Below are 19,188 nucleotides of genomic sequence, written 5' to 3' on the forward strand. Positions count from 1 at the left end.
GCATCGTCATCCCCACGCATCATCATCCCCAGGCATCATCATCCCCATGCATCATCATCCCCACGCATCGTCATCCCCACGCATCATCATCCCCACGCATCATCATCCCCATGCATCATCATTCCCATGCATCGTCATCCCCCCGCATCGTCATCCCCACGCATCATCATCCCCCCGCATCGTCATCCCCACGCATCGTCATCCCCATGCATCGTCATCCCCATGCATCATCATCTCACCGCAGTTCACTGTAAACGACCTTCATCTCACCTGCAGTCCCGTGCTTCGTAAGGAAACAGAAACAAGAGCACAGTGATCTGACCAAACATTTTCGACTCTAGCTCAGGAATAGACCCCAAAGTGTTGGAATGCATCATTAAAGCTACAAATTATAAAGCATGAGGTAGTATCCCTGATGCTAGTGCCGTTGCCTTCATTATTAGCAAGGGGCTAAACTTGCAAAATTTACAGTGTTTTGAGTCCCACTATAGACCACATTCTCTTCATTTTATCTTACTTTAAGGCATTTGTAGGTTGGTGTGTTTTGTGATATCGTCCTGTCTGGGTTATGGTTTAGCTGGTATCTCTGGATTTCAGCCTTCTGTCCTTCTTGCTGTGCTTTATGCCTTCCTGTCTGGGGATATGAAGAGATGACCTCATCCCATTTCATTGATTGACCTCAGAATATTATAGGCGGGCAGGAAACTAAAGGTTGCTTCGAAGAGAAAATGATAGGGTGACCAACCATTTGTGTGAACATTTTTTAGGGTGACCTTACTCTTATTCTTGACTATAAACCTCTGAAATTTTGAAAATCGCAGCCATTCAGAGATCACCAGCAATTCCCAGGACTGCAGTTAGCAGGCAATTGGTACTTCTGCAAGCCCTGGCACCCTCATTTCGCGGTACTTCTGCGAGCCCTGGCACCCTCATTGTACGCCTGTGACATCTTAGTGCAGCCATTTTGCCCAGTTTGTCCCCTCTGGCCTTCCTGCCTGTTCCCACCTCCCTGCTCTATTCTAAGTCTCCTTCCGACCTCCTGATTTTTTTAGCTGTTAAAATCTCACAGTGCAAACTCTCCCGCCTTTCTGTCAACAAACTTCATCCGCCACGTGACATTTAAGAAGCCTTCCCGCTGTATCTGCTAGAGGCACCGGCATTCTCTACACCCCACCCAGCAGCATCCTCAGCAGTCAAGAGGTTGGCTATCATGTCACAATTTTGGACCCCACGCGAATTTTCTTCCCACACAATATTTGTGGACTCCCCGGTGCTTGGCCACCAGACCTGACTGTCCCTCTCCACCAGCTGCCCTGTGACACCAAGTCCCGGCAGCAGCTGCCCTTCCTCGGAAATCAGATCACCCAAGAACCTGGAACCTTGTTTCCTTAGAAACGTCCCTTTAAGCAGAACTAGCGCAGGCTGCAAGGATTTTTCTGAAACTTCGGCACCATTTAGGAGTCCAGGGAACTCTTCCATTTACTGATGACATTCTTGAACTATCTTTTATCTCTAAAATATGTCGTTCCTTGTTCTTCCCTGTGTTCTCTTCCAACCCGCTCCATTGCTTCTTCCTTCATTCTCCACGTAATCTTTTCTTCATTCTTAGTGTTTCTTTTCCTCTTTTCTTCCCCCGACACAATAGAATAGCAAATGCGCTGTTTCCCCTATCTTTCTTCAACACTGGTAATGTTTATATTAATCCTTCTTTCCCCTTAAGCAGACTCTTTGCTTTCAACTCAGAAAATTTATCTTCTGCTATTTGACTCTCCCCAGCGCAAAGTTCACTGTCCCATGAGTAGAACCAACTTCTACACATGAATTAAGGTGGACTTTCACTGTTCCCTACCTCAGAAATAAGCATCTAACCACTGTCAACCACCTGTGCACATCTACTCTATTGCTCTTGAAAGCCCTTGGGAGAGGTAGCAACTCCTCTAGGTTTTCATTTATATGATTGCATACGAATTTTATAAAGAATAATATTATTAAATATATAAAATATAATGTAAATATAAAACCTTCTATACTTACAAGCGTGGCTTGGACATTTCCTCCCCCCTCAAAAGTCTTGTATGTATCTGTACTGAAAACACAGGCCATTTTCCTTGACTTTCTTCCCTAAACAAAATAGCATGAGAACTGTTACACGGCATTTATATTTTAATATAAATTTATGTTTATGTTTAATATAAATTTATATTTATATTTTAATTTGTATTTTAATATAAATATTTATATTTTATTGGTACTCTAGAGGTTATTGAAAAGAATACAGGCAGTTATATGCAAATGCCATGTCATCCTACTTAAGAAACCTCAGCAATCCCAGATCTGGGCACTCAGGAAGCTTCTGGAACCAATCCCTCAGGAACACGAGGAAGAGCTACACACACACTCATGGATAAGTTGTACGTGTTTGAGAGTTCTGGTGCCCAGTCTATTAGATTTTTGCCTGTGCTGACATGGTTCCTAATGGAAAAAAAAAAAAAAAGAGTCCTAGAAGTTGCCCCTCGCTGAAACGTGTGGCTGTGGTGGGTTGGAGAAGGTTGGACTTCAGCTGAGCTCTGCAGCGGATATTAAACACAGAGCTGCCACAGGGACGCTGCTCGCGTTGCTGATCCAGGAACTTCCATGCTTAGTGCAAAATTTACATCTACTATTAAGCCATACGAATTATTAGAAAAATTAATATTGTGAGTTTGAAACCCCAACCAGTTCTGTCGGGAACAAAGGTGCCGTGCCGAAAATAGAAGGAATCGATAGCTCCCAATGAAAACCTGGAAAGTGAGAGCCAGCTCTTGTCAAACATTTTACATTTTTTCCCATAAATAAGACTATTTATATTGATTCTTAGGTTTGGAGGGTAGCGAAGCAGATAGGAGGTAATTAAAAGCATAAATCTCCAGAGCCTGAGAAGGTAATTCTCTGTTTCTCAGACAGAGCTGACAAAGTGATGAACAAGTTTTGCTTCCGCATGACAGAAATATAGCGTGATTACATGGAACAGGGACACGGGGTGCTAAAAGTTTTCTCCAATGGCTACCATTAAACAAGCTCTTAAAAGTTCAGTCAGCCTTTCGAGGTACATAGTAGTCACTCATTAAATTCTTTCAAACATTGCTTCCACGGTAGCGCCATACAGCAACGTTCAGTCCTCAGCATTTCCTTCTATTTTAAGTTGATGTGTGGAGAGTTTAGGAGTGACTTTAGACTCACCTGCGCCTCAGGACTGGGGACGTGGCTTTCGCTGGTAAAGTACCCGTCACGCAGGCCAAGGACCGGAGTTAGATACCTGCCAGTGACCCCAGTGCCCGGGGTCCTGGGACAGGTAGATGCTTGGAGCTCATTGGTTAGCAGCTTGGCTGAAACATGGTTCAAGTTCAGTGATTGACCCGGTCTCTAAACAAACAAAGAAACAAGATGAAGAACAGTGGAGCAGGATCATACATGATGACCTCTGTTCCATGCATGTGCACACACGTGCACACACACCTGCAAAGATGAGCGGAGGAGTAAGTGCATAACACACACACACACACACACTCTAAATTTACCACCAGGAGGAAGAAAAGACTACATTAGAAAGACTTGTTTTGTTTTTGAAGTGAGCATAACAAGTTAGAGAGACTCATCAGTTCCTAGATTGCGCTGGTGAGGAGATCTCGTGGTGTATATGACTCATCATTTTTCTGGCTCTTCTTCAGACACAGAGACGCCCTGCATGGCACAGAGCGCTAGCTCTCATTTGTTTCTAGCCGTGTGCGGCATGGTATGGTCAGCCTAACTGGATGGTGCCCGGAGTGTAAATGTGGGCGTTAGCCTGAAGGCGCCAACACCCAGCCCTGCTCGCCAAGGTCCATTCTTGAGAGAAAACCACCATTATGCCTAACTCAGTCGCCACAGCTAGCTTTGGTCCTTCTCCAGCACGTGGTTGGCTGACCAGATGTTAGCAACAGCCCTCGGTTCTAAAATTGTCCTGCTAAGAACCCTTCTAACACAAAGCTTTCTCTTTCTAACCCTTTACAGATTTCCAAGTCATTATGTTGTTGATTGTTCTTCACCTAAAAGTTCCCATGCCTCTTGGGATTTAGGAAAGACGATGGCTAAGAGTGTGTGTTTTACTTGTTCCCTGGATATGGATTTCCTCAGTTAAGACTGATTCTAGAATCGTTAACAATCAGGAAAGGTTTCGCTTGACTTTTGTGGCTTGAGATTTCAGCTACACCTTCATTCAATGTATAATTAACGGCAGAAACTCTGGGCCGAGCCCTTGGAGGCTCAGTGTGATGAGCAGCTGGTGTAAAGTGGATTTCTGGGCTTTGTTTTAGGAAACAGTTGGTTTCCCGTAGCTCCTGTCTGTGTGCTGTGTTAGGCAGCTGACTAGAATTTTTGCCATTTTCACAACAAGAAATGGAAAGTCTGATTTATGTATGACCAAAACAGGAAAAAAAAAAATGGTTGTAAGTTTGTATGCTCCAGTACTTGAATAAGTGGAGTGACTTGAAACAGTTTAGAACATTCTGCAAGAGAGAGACCTTTTTAGCTAATTTTACCTCTCAGGCAGCACCTTGAATAAATAGGAGAGTTTTTGTACTGCAGGCTGTAAGGCTGGAGGAACCTGAGCATCCATGGCCGGCTTCCATCCGTCTCTAAAATACCCAGACTCTCCTGGCAAAAGGAAGGTGTGAACAGGGTGTCTGAGAGTGAGCTCTTCGAGGAGAGAGAAGCAGCTAAAAACAAACAAACAAACAACATCAAAACAACTAGGGCAATCCCTGCATCAGAAGGAAGGCCTAAGCAATTTCCTCAGGGACTTGGTCATCTACCTGAGGAAAGGAGGGAGGGAAGAAGGGAGGGAGGAAGGGGGAGGAGAGAAAGAGAGAGAGAGAAAGGGGGGGGAGAGGGAATGGGATAGACATTTAAGGCTGCTGAACCGTGTGGTGCTAGCTGCAGCATAATTCAGGAGAGAACAGAACCTGTGACTAGAACATTCTCAGCGGAAAGCTCTTGGATGGCACCACCTCCCTGCCTGGCGCTACACTCTCTCTGCACCTCTTCTCTGTAATCGCACACAGGTGGTAAGGAAGGGAAAGCCTCCAGAGCGGGTCAGTCAGGATTGAGCAAAAGAAAACTGGAGAACTACGAAATTCAATAGCTTAAGCAGGCAGGACTCGGCCAAGCTTGGTGACGGTAGCTCCTGCCTTTTGTTCTGCCACTCAGGAGGCAGAAGTAGGTGAATCTCTGTGATTCCGAGGCTAGCCTGGTACTCCTTACAGAGACCAGGCTAGCCAGACTCCTTAGTAAAACCCTGTTTCACAAAACAAATAAAACAGCAACAATAACAAAAGTCAAGTAGGTCTCATTACATAAGTGGTCCTCATGGACTTCAGATAAGCAACAGGGAATCCACGGCCTCCCAGAATTATGCAGAGTATTTTGTATTTTCGTATCTGAAACCAGTTACGGGTAACTGATCTGTCTTCTCATGGGGCCAATGTTCCACATCTTTCATCAACATGATGCAATGTTCTAGCCCTTAATTGCTTTTAGGGATTATTATTTCAACTTGCCTAAACTTTTTGCCTTTCTTTTCTTTTCTCTTCTTCCTCCCCGTCCCTCTTCTTCATTCTTTTCTTCTTTCTCTTTCTTTTCTCAGTGACAGGGGTGGTGATTTGATTAAACCCAGGGTCTCATACTAGGCAGGTTCATTTGAGCTGAATCACCAGCTAGCTCTCGTGCGAATCTAAAAGCAAGCAAATAAAGCCACTCTACTCCATGCACCCCCCTCTCTCTCTCACACACACACACCACACATACACACAAACACACACACATACACACCTTAGTTCTGTGTTCTAGGGCACATGGAGAACATACATGTTCACTGCTTAGATGACTGGTCTCTTGAGTCCTCAGACAAAGACTCTGAGGAATTCGTTACACTATCAACATCAAATCCCATTTTACAGGAGACACGGAACCCTTCTGTGTGGTGCTGTGGCATCTTTCCTTGTGCCGTTTGGGAGGACTAGAAAAGACTGCTTCTAAAGGAACCATTAGTAATTTGTTAAGAGTTTGTCGTTGAAATGGTTTGAGTCAACAAAATGCCCCGCATGTATTTTTAAATTAAAAATAGCAGCAGTCACATTTTGTCGCTCTGTCTATACATTTGCACAGATGGTCAGAGAACGGAGGCTTCATTAATATCTCTAAGTCACGGGGAAATGATAAATCCCCACATTTACAAAGTGCCACGATAGGATTACCGAGTTTACAGATGTAAAAAAAATAGATAAAAAAAATTTAAAAGCATGAATATTTGACATCCCTTTCCAGCAAGCTTGCTACAGATTTACACATTGAAAAATTATCATTTACATGAATATCCATTTTTACAAATGTGATAAATTCTTATTAATTTGCATAGTATTAACTGGATCTCTGGTAATTCAACTATGTATGAACTGTAGATTTGTTTGTTCCAAGTTCTCGCTTCGGAGATTAGTGCACGCACATGAGTCTCAATGAGGGAAGGAAGCGTGAAAACCAGCAGAGACGGCTGCTTGAGCCCACGTGTGCCCTTAATGCGTTGAAATACAGGCAGTGGTGTCATTTCGGGGACTCTTACATGATTTTAACAAATCGCTTCATCCCCAGCAGGTTTTTAAAAACAACTTTATCCTCCCCCCACCACCACAGCTAACAACATCTCCTTAAAAATGTTCTGGTCTTTAAACTGTCCTACAGTCACTACTGAAATCTCCCCAGTTCATAGCCACTTAGAAATATCTTATGCCATTCTCTCTTTTAAAGAAAACTAGTCATTTTGTTACTTATTTTGTTAAACGTTTTGTTTAAACAAGATAATGTCACCTAACTCACACCCTGAACATTCAGATCCCTGGCCAGCTGGGCCAGTGTCTAGCCCAGATTTTGCCTCTGGCCCTTGTTGCTTCCCTATTCCAGCTGTAGTGACTTTGACTTCTGTGAATATGCCACACACCCCCTGCCCTCGGCCCCTCTAACTTTAGAACTAGTTCTCACTCATCTTTCAGGTCTCACTTCAAATATTTCTCCCTCACAATTTGGAAATATATATTTATAGGACTGTCTGCCCTCCCCGTTGATAATGACAGGACGGAGACCGGATCTGTTCTGTTCTGCCCACTGCCTTATCTCTGGGGCCCAGCTCAGGGCGTGGGAACGGTACTAAAGGGATCCTGGCAGAGTTACGAAAGCCATGCTCTGCGGTAAAAAAATGACCTTAACGTGACCTTAAAACAGTGCTTCTCAGCCTTCCTAATGCCGTGACCCTTTAATAACAGCTCCTTGTGTTGTGGTGGCCCCTAAACCATAAAATTATTTTACTCTTATTTCAAAACTGTAGTTTTGCTACGGTTATGAATCGTAATTTAAATATCGACTATGCGAGCTGTCTGATAGGTGGTTCCTGCCTCCCAGGGGTTGCGACCCACAGGTTGAGAACCGCTGTCTTAAAGGCTCTCCTCCAAACGTGTTTTCATTCCAGGCCGCCTTCTAGCATCACAGCAAAAGGGGAGGGGCCATCTGGTTTGGAATCCTCCTCTGTGAGGGCTGTTTGGACCTAGGCTTGGGGCTTCCTTCATTGATCTGCAATGCACTTGTAAAAAGCGTCATCTTTTCTCTTGGGCTTTTGTGCTTTGCCCTCTGTTCTGTCCTCTTCACTGGTCCCTCCCTCTACCCTGGTGACGCTTCCTCTGTCCTGACTGATGCGCTTCCTCCCACACGACTGACCTAAGCGTCTTCTCAAGACTCTCCTCGGAGAGATTTTTCTCCCCGCTGTCCGTAACTGTTTTCTTGAAATTCTTTTCAAAAATAGACTTCCTTCCCTCCGTTCTCAATTCCTCAGGAACCTCATCTGTCTCCAAAGATGCACCCATCATCTGGTCATCCAGTTCCCAAAGAGTTGTCTCCCCTCCAGCCACCTTCCTAAGTGGTCCACTCTCCTGGGCGTGTATCCCAGGAGCAGCATAGAGAGCCTGTGCAGACAAAACCCTCATTTCCTCCTGAAAGACTTCCCCACCCACCGTTACTATACATTGTTGCTAATTGATCATACCACTTTCCCTGCCCTTGCCTTTCCCATCCTTCTATCCTTACTTGAGCGGTATTTCCAGGCAATAACAATTAGATAGATATTCATTCCCTCACCCATCCAGGTGATGAGCATTTATCAGACGTCTACTGAGTTTTCGGTAATGTGTTAAGTGCACGGTGCACAGTGAAAAACAAACATCTCACAGGCATGAGCCGAAACGGAGGCTGTGGTCTGGTAGAAGTAGACAGAATTAATCAAATGGTCGTATGAATTCATCAATAGATTTGAAATGGGGGAGGACTTTGGGAAGACATCATACAGAGTCAGGAAGGGAAACTGCACGAGCGCTTGGGTGGGCTCCACTTTAGGAGAATCCAAAGTTAGTGTACGACCTCGTGGGGCTCTCAGAAGGCTTCTTTGGGAAGGGGGCCTAGCCAGGTTCTGAAGGAAGAACAGGAGTTAACTGAGAACAGACACAGCGCTAGCATTTCAAGCTGCAGGAAAGAAGACGGACTGGATTTTACTTAGGCTGCAGCCACACTCTCAGTTTCTCAGAGGAAAACAGAGAGGACCCAACAGAAACCAGAAGTAGGGAGGAAGAAAGAGCATGTGGGTTGCCAATACGACTGTTTAAGTTTTTAGATAGATGCTGTAGATAGGAAACGGGGGTGACTAGGTAGTTCAGAGCAGGAAACAGCAATGTCAGCAATTAGTTCTGAATCTCTGTTTAAGGTGCTTTGCTATTCAGAATGGGCATTCAGAGTCTGAGGGTACAGGTGGTTTTGTGTGCTGTAATATGGGTGGAATTGAGCAGAGAGTAGACTGGAAAGGTTGGGGGAAAGCTCAGGAAGGGGAAGGATAGGCAGTATTAGGGGACCGAGCAAGGAAGGATGTGCCAGCAAGTGTCCTCTATGTCAGAAACACTTCTAGATCCCCAGCTTGTCCAGTTCATTCAAGTCTCTGTGCAAATTCCCTTCCGTGGAGTTGTCCTTGGTGCCTAGAAGGTCACATCATACCGCTACTGCGCTACCCTCTTCTTCCTGTTTTCACAGGATGGTGCAACCATTTATCACTTAACAACTCCGAATATTCTACACATCTAGGAATCCACTGTTTCTTTCCTACAATCCCATATTAGAATGCAAGTTTCTGTAGTCTGTGTGTTTCAACACCTAGAACGGTGCCTGGAAAACGATAGGCGTTCAATGGATATTTGTGGCCTGAATCAATAGAATGAACTAACTTTCCAATTGTAGAGTTTCCTTTCTTGTTCGTAGATAGATAGATAGATAGATAGATCGCTGTTGTATGATGTTTTACTCTTTGGACCTTTTGAGGGGGCCACCACCCAGCTCCCAGATAAATCACACACAGAGTCATTCTTAGTTAGGAATGCCCAGCCTTAGCTTGGCTTGTTTTTTTGCCAGTTTTTCTTAAATTAACCCAACTACCTTTTGCTTCTGGACTTTTATCTTCCTCTATTTCTGTATACCTTTCTCTACTTCTGTCTCCGTGGCATGCTGTGTGGCTGGGTGGCTGTGTAGCTGGGTGGCTGGCCCCTGATATCCTCCCCTTATTCTCTTGCTCCTCTTCTTCCTCATTTCTCCTTCTAGTTATTCTCTCTGCCTGCAGGCCCTGCTATCCTTGCTCCTGCCTTGCTATTGGCCATTCAGCTCTTTATTAGACGATCAGGTGTTTTAGGCAGGCAAAGAATCACAGCTTCACAGAGTTAAACAAATGCAACTTAAACTAAGCAGCACACCTTAAAATATTATTCCCCAACAGACATTCAAGATGTTCAAGTAAAATGATTCCCATTGATCTTACCACATGTTACATGTGAACAACCTTTGTTATAACTTGTTGATCAGCAGAACATGTGTGGGAGTTGATTCTCCACTTCCACAGTATGAGTTCCAGGGATCAAATTCAGTTCATGGGGCTTGACAGCAAGTGCCTTTATCCACGGATTCATCTTGCTGGGCCCGGGAAAACTTTTAGGAAATATCATACAGAATCAGAAAGAGGGGCCCACTAGCATTTGCTGATTAAAATATTTTAGATTCTGTAGGTGAATCAAAGCTGCAGACATTTTTATTTCTATTTTGCCTCGAGTAGATGAAGCTCTTATGTGTCACGAAGGCTGCAAATATTTAGAATGAAAACATGAGGTTTAATCTGATGCTTTTATGTGAAGACGCAGTTCTCATGGCAAAGTTGGCTGTGTTGTTTCACGATTCCCCCTTAGCTATAATCATCTATTCTGATCTTCGTAGCTACATATTTTATTTACTCTGGCTTACAACATTATGCTGGGGCTTAGTCCTTAATTTGTCATTTCGAAACATGAATTTTTAAATGGCTGTAAAACAGATTCTCGCATAAGTAATGAACATCTAAAATGCTACTGGGGCCATGTTTCGACCCATTCTCTAAGCATTGCGCTCTCAGAGTTGCTCTGCCACTGTTGCCAACAGTGGGCTATTATCCGTGGACTATGAGGGGACACAACGCAGGTTCTCATCTTAGACTTACTTGGTGTCGTTCCTGTAAACATCTCTAACGTGAAAGTGGAAATGAGCGTAATGCTCTCTTGGACTGATTCAAAGTAAACAGGTGAAAGTCTGAGAGCCTTATTTACGAGACAATTGAGAAGGTTTGGGTTGATTAGGTAAAGGTCCCAACAGTGCCCTACTGAACGTACACAAATACGCCAGCCAGGCAGGTAAGGCAAGCCACCGCAACAGCAGGATATCCTTCTGTCTCAGTACCGGAGAAGGAACTAACAGCTCCCAGGTTTGCATAAAATGCGAAATCAACTCGAGGAAAGGGGATCCCTTCCACTTTTAAATACTGTGGGGAAAACCCAAAATAAATGATTCAAAGATATTGAGTAATCGTGGACAAATCCTTAATATTTTCTCTGTGTCACAAAAACACAAAACAAAATCTACATGATTCATAAAATGTTCTAAGGGGTTCAGTCCCTGTCTGCATAATTTTAAAGGAAATTAGGTATTTCTTTAGTTGTAAAAATGTTTCTTTTTTACTTATTATGTCATATTTTAGTCTGTTAGTGTACAAAGCGCTTTCCTTCCTGGCCTGGGTATAATCATTTAGAGAGTGTAGCTTGTTGAGTGCATCCCTGGGGAGCTAAGCATCCATTCCCGTTTGATTTAAGCATGGCAGAACAAACCCCTCCCGGGTTTATTGCTTCATCTTCTCCCAGTTCAACCAGTGGGTCCTTATTAGGAACTCACACACAAGGTATTTGCTTCCATGCTTTCTGCATTCAGGTGCTGATCCCCAGCCCAGAAGACGGCATAAGCATTCCTCAAAAACTGCAAAACTGCAGTCAAATGCGGAGTAAACAATCCCGTTGTTGTTTTAAAGATGACGCATCTCAGACACTCCTTGCTAAAGTCCCAAGCAAACTGTAATGACATCTGACGGAGCTGTGACGCTAAGAGCCTGTGTTGAGGAAGTCACATAGGCATCCTCCCATTTGATTGGTGAAAGAAAGTATTTTTCAAAACGCAATCATATGACATTCATTGTTTACACACAGAATTAAGAAAGGAACCACCCGGGTTGACTTTGACCTTAGCCCGTGTATATGATAAACTTAGGTTGGTATTTTGTTTGTTTGTTTTTGTTTTGTTAGGGACGTAAGTTTTAATCATGGCCTAATTTGAGGAACTTGGAAAGAGGGGGACCGTAATGAGCAAATCAGAGGACCTACAAGCAGATCGCAGTTAATGCAGGCACACCCAAATAACTGCGCCTGGTGCCTGGCCCCATCAACCCTAAACTGGCAGCGCAGTGTGCAGTTGGATCCCCAAAGGGAGAGGCTAAGATTGATGGGAATCATCTACAATTAATAACCCACCTTCAAACGACTCAAGTGAAGCTAAAACCGGGGGAGATGACAGTTTGGTTCACTTGAAACTGCAGGAGAAGCCCCCGTACTGCAGGAGAGCACCCTCGACCCGTCCCCACAGTCCCTCTGATGATGCACCAGCCTGCTCGTCCTTCTACCGTATCACCTCTAGCCAGTCGCTATGCTCACGTGCAGCACCGTGTGGAACCCGGCAGAAGCAGGTGCAGCAAGGCTCTTAGGGACTAATAGGATGTATTGGGGGGGGGGAATTACTTTGAAGTGCCCTAAAGATCTCAGCATTTTTAAGGAATGGGTTAATTCGCCCCTGTTGAAATGTGTAAAGGGAAAGGACGTCTGTGTGAAACTGCAGTATCAAACAGTGGCATCTGAGGCAGCTGTGACCCGAGAACCCTACTTCTGTCTCTAGTATTTGATGGGATTTAAATTGGGCCCAGTGAGAATTTACAGTCTAGAGTGCACATCATGTTCCTCCAGGAAAGCCACCGCGTCTCCTTTTAGTGATGCAGAAAGATTTGGCGTTGCGGGGCGTTCTTTACTCTAGACAGCCATATGCGTAGAGTGCCCCTTGCAGAGGCTGGCCTGCTTGCTGGTGTAGCCTGGAGGGTGGCATCCCTGATAAAATGTATAGGGGTGGCGCCCCCTGGAGTTAGTCGGTGCCAAGGCACTGGGCGGACCCTAGAAACCAGAATTGTTTCTCACTGGGTAGGTAGATCTTAGACATGAGCAAAGACATTGAGGCTCTTTAAGCTGAAAAGCTCAGAATGGTCATAATTTTGTGTGGACGTTTTGTTTCTAACAGATTCCCAGTTGGTGAGGATTGAATGGGGTCCATGCCAAAGCCAGTGAGTCACAGATCATTGCTGATACTGCAGGCTACTAAATGGCCAATATCAGAAGGAAGGTTGACTAGCGATCTTTGGGTTGAGTCAGCCTTTCTATTGGGGGGTCTCTTAGGGTTTCTTATATTGTGACCTCTCTCTGGAAATATCAAATCTTGTCAATGCAAAAGTACATCCAAAATTTTTTTTTACTGGTAAATAGTATGAAAAGAAATTTAACTTTGTAATAAGGAAAAGACTCAAGTCATTAGCTTCGATTTGGTAATTTTTAATTTGTTTCTTAATGAGTTGGTAGATTTCAAACTGTCATGATTTTATCTCAGATAATTATTATAGTGGTTTAGCTATGGTGCAGGATTATAGTTTAGCACACAGGATAAAATCTGTAATGTAAAATCAACATCTAATGTCATGATCACTTTCTATCCAAAACGCTCATTAATAGAGCATTTGCTGTGCAGTCGAAAGGCTCTGTCTTGGTTCCCGTTGACAAGGGACATGGTTTTTAAGGTAGCACAGTTCAGCAACATTCCTCTGTTGTTTTCTCTGTGTCGGTGTGTTCTAGAGAAGCTAAAAGCACATATGCCAGGAAACACTATAGCTCAAAGGACAGGCTGGCCAGCACACGCTGTCCTCTTTGCCCCAATGTGCCTCACCACCTCAGAGTCTGCCCCAGAAACTGGGCCCAACCTCCGTGTCCTCTTTTGAGGAGCTTTCTTGATCCCCTACAATTTGAAGAGATGTTTTCTTTCTGTTCTCTGACTCCTGCAGTTCCTAGACACTCTGTCCCTGCTGTTTTTCACCCTCTTGCTTTGGGTTATTATTTTACCTCGTATTTTGGATTGTGATTTGTCTATGTCTGTCTGTCTGTCTGTCTGTCTGTGTGTATCTTTTCTTCATCTACTGATCTTCGGTATGTGTGGTAAAGCCAAGGGGCGGTGTGGTTTTCCATTTTCCAAATGTCACACTGTCCAATGGATGGCATGTGCCATATTGTCCTTAGAACAATCCAGTCTATTAGCCTATTTATGATGGCTTGCTGGGCATATGTTTTTCTTAGGATTTTAGTTATTTGGGTGTTTTGCTTAGAATTTGTGGTGGTTTGTTTGAAGTTAACTGACTACTCTCTACAGCTGTACCATGCTGAACACCGCAATCTTGTCTGACGTTAACTAGCCATTGCTGCCTCCTGCGTGACATTGCTGAACACATGGACTTCTAAGGTAGCGGAGAAAGCGATGCTCTAGTTCAGTTTAGATATTTTCTTTAATCAAGGCAACAGTTTTACTTAGTTTTTTAAACCACAAAACGATCAGTTCTATAAGTAAAAAGCATTGGGCACTCCCCGAGTTTTCCTTTCCTTCCACACTGAACACAATGTGAAGGCCCCTCCCTGAGCCAGGAATTCAACTCAGGTGAAACCCAGAGGTGAGAGCACAATAGATTTGAAAATGGCTCACTGGGAACCTCTTCGTTACCTTTACAGTTTTAAATTAAAATCTTGTCTACTTCACCATCGCTTTTTATTTGGGCCAATGAGGTTCTAAGAAATGTTGAGGATTTGGGAAATCAAAGGGACCTAGAACCAAAGGGAATTGCTGGAAGAAGAGGCATCTGCGGGTGTCATTTCTCGTGAAAGCTATATTACCAGTGGACAGTGGGGGTTCTGGGAGCGACAGAAGGGGCCCCTAAAATATGAGCCTAGATTCCCATCAGTTCCTAGGTGGAGGTCAGGATGGTGATTCCAGCAACCCTTTCTGTGCCAGGTCTTCGTTAGGACTTCCTTCTTCTCCTCCTTTTCCAGTGCTCAAGCTCAAACCCAGTACCCTGGGCAACAAAGCCTGTGCCTCAGTGCCAAGCCACACCCCCGAGCATGGCTCGCTGCCCCATGGAATTACAGCAGCTCTCCTGCCCGTCAGTTACCAGGTTGCAAGGACAGTCAGCCTGGCCAAGCAAGTCCATTGTTGACTGAGTTTGATTGTGGTGTCACCTGGCGCCATGAGTTTTCTGGCTCTCGTCCTGGCCTCTTTCGCTCCTCAGGGCAGGTGCCTCCTTGCTAATGAAGCAGGGTCAGTGTCCTTGCTATTTAACAGTGTCTCGCTGTCTCGCTTTCACTTGAAGATGTGCCCGGGAGGCAGAAGCTGTTGACACTGCCTCAGATAAAGCACCGAGGATAGCAAATTGCCACAAACCAAGAACGCCAGAGGGAAGTCGAAGTGTGCCAAGTAAGACAGAGGGGTGCTTGCCACTCTCCCTGTTGCGAAATCGGCCACTTCACTTGCCCCAAGCACCAGTCAGTGAGAGCAGAGGAGCAGAGGACCCTCAAAGTCTCTTTCCCCATGCCCCAAACTCAGAGGGAAAGTGGGTCACATTGTGGAGGGCCCTTTCTCTCTTGACATGCAGCGAGGTATCACTTACCTGGGTCTTTATCTCGAGTGCTAACTGACGCTGTTAACTTTCTGCCCTGGTGCCAGGAAATAGTAATGAGGAAATCACACTCTGTTCATCTTGTACTTGTAAGTTATATTTAGAGAATCGTGTTCTTGAGCCAAAGGGCACTAAATAACCCTAAACTACTCAGTCCACTTGAAGAGATGAGGCCCTGAAAGAGTATCCTTGAGACCTTGCTTGGTGCCACGTGTCTGTAATCCTAGCACTTGGGAAGTAGAGGCAGGGGAGTCAGGAGTTCAAGGCCGGCCTCAGCTGCGCAGTGAGTTGGAGATTAGTTTTGGCTGCATGAGACTCTCTAAAAATTTAAAGGGGGAGGGGAGTTATCCTACTGCCTTGTAGAAATTCGAATATAACTAAAAAGTAGGACTTCAGGGCTTTCTTAGCTATTTATTAAAAGGATTGGACCGAATGTGTTACCTTTCTCCAGAATTAGGTAGCTACTCCTATTCATGGGAATTGCAGTGGTGTTAAGGTCTCATCCCTGCCTGTGTTGTTTAAAGCAGTGTACTGTCTTGTAACGCTTCAATGCTCACAAAATTATAATGTAGATACAGTGTAGGCATACAGAGATATGTATGGGTATATAATTAAATGGAGATATACATCTAAGCACTTCGCCTTCCTCAAAACCCTCTGGGACTGTTGGTGAGTTATCTGCCTCTGGTATATATAGTTTCTTGTTTGCCAGGCACTGACTGATAATGCAGCCTCGCACAGGCTCCCATGAGGATCACGTGAGCTACTCCGTGCAGTGTGCGCACACCCCGGAACAGTGCTCAGAAACATGAGTTGTCACTGTTACTTCCATTATCCGGTTTTTATGTTCCTTTATTCTCCTAGTTCGTAGCTGTTGTTTTAGCGTGCCTTCCGTGGCTGTGATGAACACTGTGACCGAGAGCAACTTAGAGGGAACAAAAGGAAGTCTTTCAGATTGCACTCTTGAGTCCTAATCCAAGATTGAGGGAGGTCAGGGCAGGCTCTAAAGCACGAACCAGTCAGGAACTCTGTTTGCTGGCTCCCTCTGGACCTTCTGCCCAGCTGTCTTTACTATACAGACTAGAGCTCCTCCCTCCTGCCTAGGGATGGTATTGCCCACAATGGACTGGATCCCCTACGTCAATGGTCAGTCAAGCGAATGCTCCATAGATATGCTTACAGACCTATCTGATCAAGGCAATCCCCCAGTTGAGACTCCCTCAGAAGATAACTCTGAGCTGTGTCAAGTTGGCAGCTGAAACTGGCTAAAACTACCCAACTACACTTGATTTTGCCTTTCTTGGCTAATAAATAAAAGTCTAAAGTGCCTTATCTTTTCCTCTGGAATTTATTTTTCACTTTGGCAAAGACTATGAGAAACCTCTGAACGTGCTAAGCATAAGCAGTGGTAAGTCAGCGGAGAGCTAAAAGCGTACCTGTAGAGTGTGGTGAGAAAAGCGGTCCTGCAGTCAGCACAGGCCCTGGGTGACCAAGGTCATACGCACAGGAAGTCACTGCTGTGTTTTTATCGTAAAGCAAAACAAATCCTTCCTTAGATTCCACTTCTATCAAGGCATTCTATGATTCACATTCATTTCTTAGCCCGTGGGAGCCGGGGGGCGGGGGGGGGGACACAGCAATGCCAAAGAGCTCTGGAAACCACTGAGTCCCCGCTTCAGTGGGACATCAAACATGCAGATAGGACGTTCAGCTTGTCGCCTGGTTTCTTCATGTTCGGCAGCTGTCACGCTCCGCAAGAACGCCTAGCTCCATCTCATCATTTCCGCATTTAGCACAACTGGGCTTTTCCCTCATGGTGCCACACACACAAGTGACAGGGACGTTGAAGCGATGTCCCCATCTCTAGCTCCACAGAAACAAGTGCACCGAATCGCTGAAGGCAGTGACGTTATGTGTGCTCCGTTTGAATTTGAACAAAACAAGCCAGGAAGTCAGGGAAACATTTCTGTACACACACACACACACACACACACTCCACAGCTTGAGGTGGCTTAGGCAAGTGTGGCATCTTGGAAGAACACTCTACATGGAGTCATGACCAGGAAACTGGTTGGCTCCACTTAAGCAACTGAGTACAGGACTGATAAGGACTAGCGTTTCCAGGAGCTTGGGCTATCCTCATGATCAGAACATTTTTGTTATAGCCATACCTCTCACTCATGAGTCTACTCCCCCAGATAAGCCCATATTCTCCATGCGTCCTTGCTTATTGCCCTTTGCTCATACGCTGTCAATAAATATAATAAATAGCTGGTGCAGAAATCCTCCTCCCTTGAGATCGATAGCATCTTGCATCTGCTGGGGAATTTCATCTCTGTGATACCCTGCTCCACAAGGCAGCACACCTGGCTCTCATGGGCCTCCCAGTGTAGCTAGTCTACCAAGTGGCCCGTGGGACCGCCCCTCCAGCCATATCCACACCTCTGGCTCTCCAGCACCAGTGCTCCCCTGGCTAAAATTCTCCCACCGATGCACTTTCCTCTACCAATTCCTGTGTAACTCTTCCTTCAAATCTTCAACCCAAAGCCGCCTGTTTTAGAAAGTCTCGATCAAGACTCCTCCTCGCTGGTCCCTTTGGTTCGCTTCTGCATCCCCTGTAGCATGCTTTGCTATGTTCATCCACTTCCTCATGAGTGGTCTGCATTCCATCTGTTTCTTCATGGACCTATGAAGTTTTGCTCACCTTGATCATCTTGACACACACATGGGTTCTAATGGGAACTGTTTTAAGAGAAACTATCAGCTCAAAAATCTTCTAATAAAGCCCCATCTTGTATACATAAAATTTCTCCTGAATGTCACTTTATAACTAAGCCATTACACTCACTATGTCTTGTCTTCTTTTTACTATACGCATGTTTTTATTTTCCAGTCTGCAGAATGAAATTCAAATGAATTTAGTTATAGTTATCTTTTTTTTCCCATGTGTACAGTAAACAGGATGCCAGATGACCTTGTTTAGATGGAAGGTAACTTCCCAAATGTCGGTAAATTAACTAACTGTCTTCTAGGTTTATTGTAATTTGGTGTTGTCTCTTGTCTCCCTTTCTCCTTCCTTTGATCTAGTATTGCAGTCACAGTGTTACATATGTTTTATGTACGAGAGCTTTGAAGTGAGAATCAATCACATCTGAGATCAAGGATCGTCCTTACCTCCCTTGTGGCATGAGCTATAATTGGCACTGGAACCATCCAAGATGGCATGCTAAGCGCACGTAGATGTCTCGGAAATGTGGTGCCATCTCCATTCAGCAGCATCTGTTTACTGCTGCTCTGTCGCTCTGGTTGATCTCAGAGCAGGGACCCCCCCCTCCCCCCCAGGAACCAGGCACAGAGCAGACAGGCTAAGGCACGGTCATTGTGGAAGTCCATGTCTGCGGGTGTGCACAGGGTACTCGATGCAAATGCTGCCAGCCAGATCTTGAGAAAGCAATCCCCTTGGCATGAGCAGGGGTGGGAGGGCCCTGCTGACCCATCTCCTGTCCTGATCCTGTGGTCCACTCACGGAACTTCTAGGTTCTCAAAGACTCGAGGCCTCTGTTACGGAGCAAGGTTTGCGATGTTGAAACCTCGTAGATAAATGCCAGAGATGTAGTCAACACTGACTCGTAAATGTCTGTGGCGCCTAAGACTGTATTTTTTGACTGTATTTTTTCCTGCATGCTCATCCATCGTGGTGTTTGTAAGTAGCAAAAAAATGAGCCTGATTTGTTCTCCTTTGTAGAGCCAGGCCGAGGCCCACTACAAAGGAAGTAAACATGCCAAGAAGGTCAAAGCACTAGAGGCAACGAAAAATAAACCCAAAATGGTTTCTTCCAAGGACAGCGCAAAGGCTAATCCCAGCTGCTCCGTCAGGCCAATCACAGGCGACAGCTCTGACAAATCAGGTCAATGACACTTTTTGTTCTTTGGCATTGTTG

The 19,188-nt window shown here is 44.9% G+C and overlaps 1 protein-coding gene across 5 annotated transcripts in view; it reads left to right on the forward strand.

Annotated features, from left to right (window-relative positions):
• Positions 1 to 19,188, forward strand: part of Znf385b (zinc finger protein 385B) — a 352,992-nt gene that overhangs the window by 296,441 nt on the left and 37,363 nt on the right. For all 5 annotated transcript variants that reach the window (XM_050120126.1, XM_050120118.1, XM_050120134.1 and 2 more), the window contains one exon: positions 18,993 to 19,155. In XM_050120126.1, the coding sequence (XP_049976083.1) occupies positions 18,993 to 19,155 (163 nt within the window). The remainder of the gene's footprint in view (positions 1 to 18,992; positions 19,156 to 19,188) is intronic.

The sequence above is a fragment of the Alexandromys fortis genome, unplaced genomic scaffold (genome assembly GCF_014885135.2).
Source record: "Alexandromys fortis isolate MF-2015 unplaced genomic scaffold, M_Fortis_MF-2015_v1.1 scaffold_8_1_9099942, whole genome shotgun sequence".
Lineage (NCBI taxonomy): Eukaryota > Metazoa > Chordata > Mammalia > Rodentia > Cricetidae > Alexandromys > Alexandromys fortis.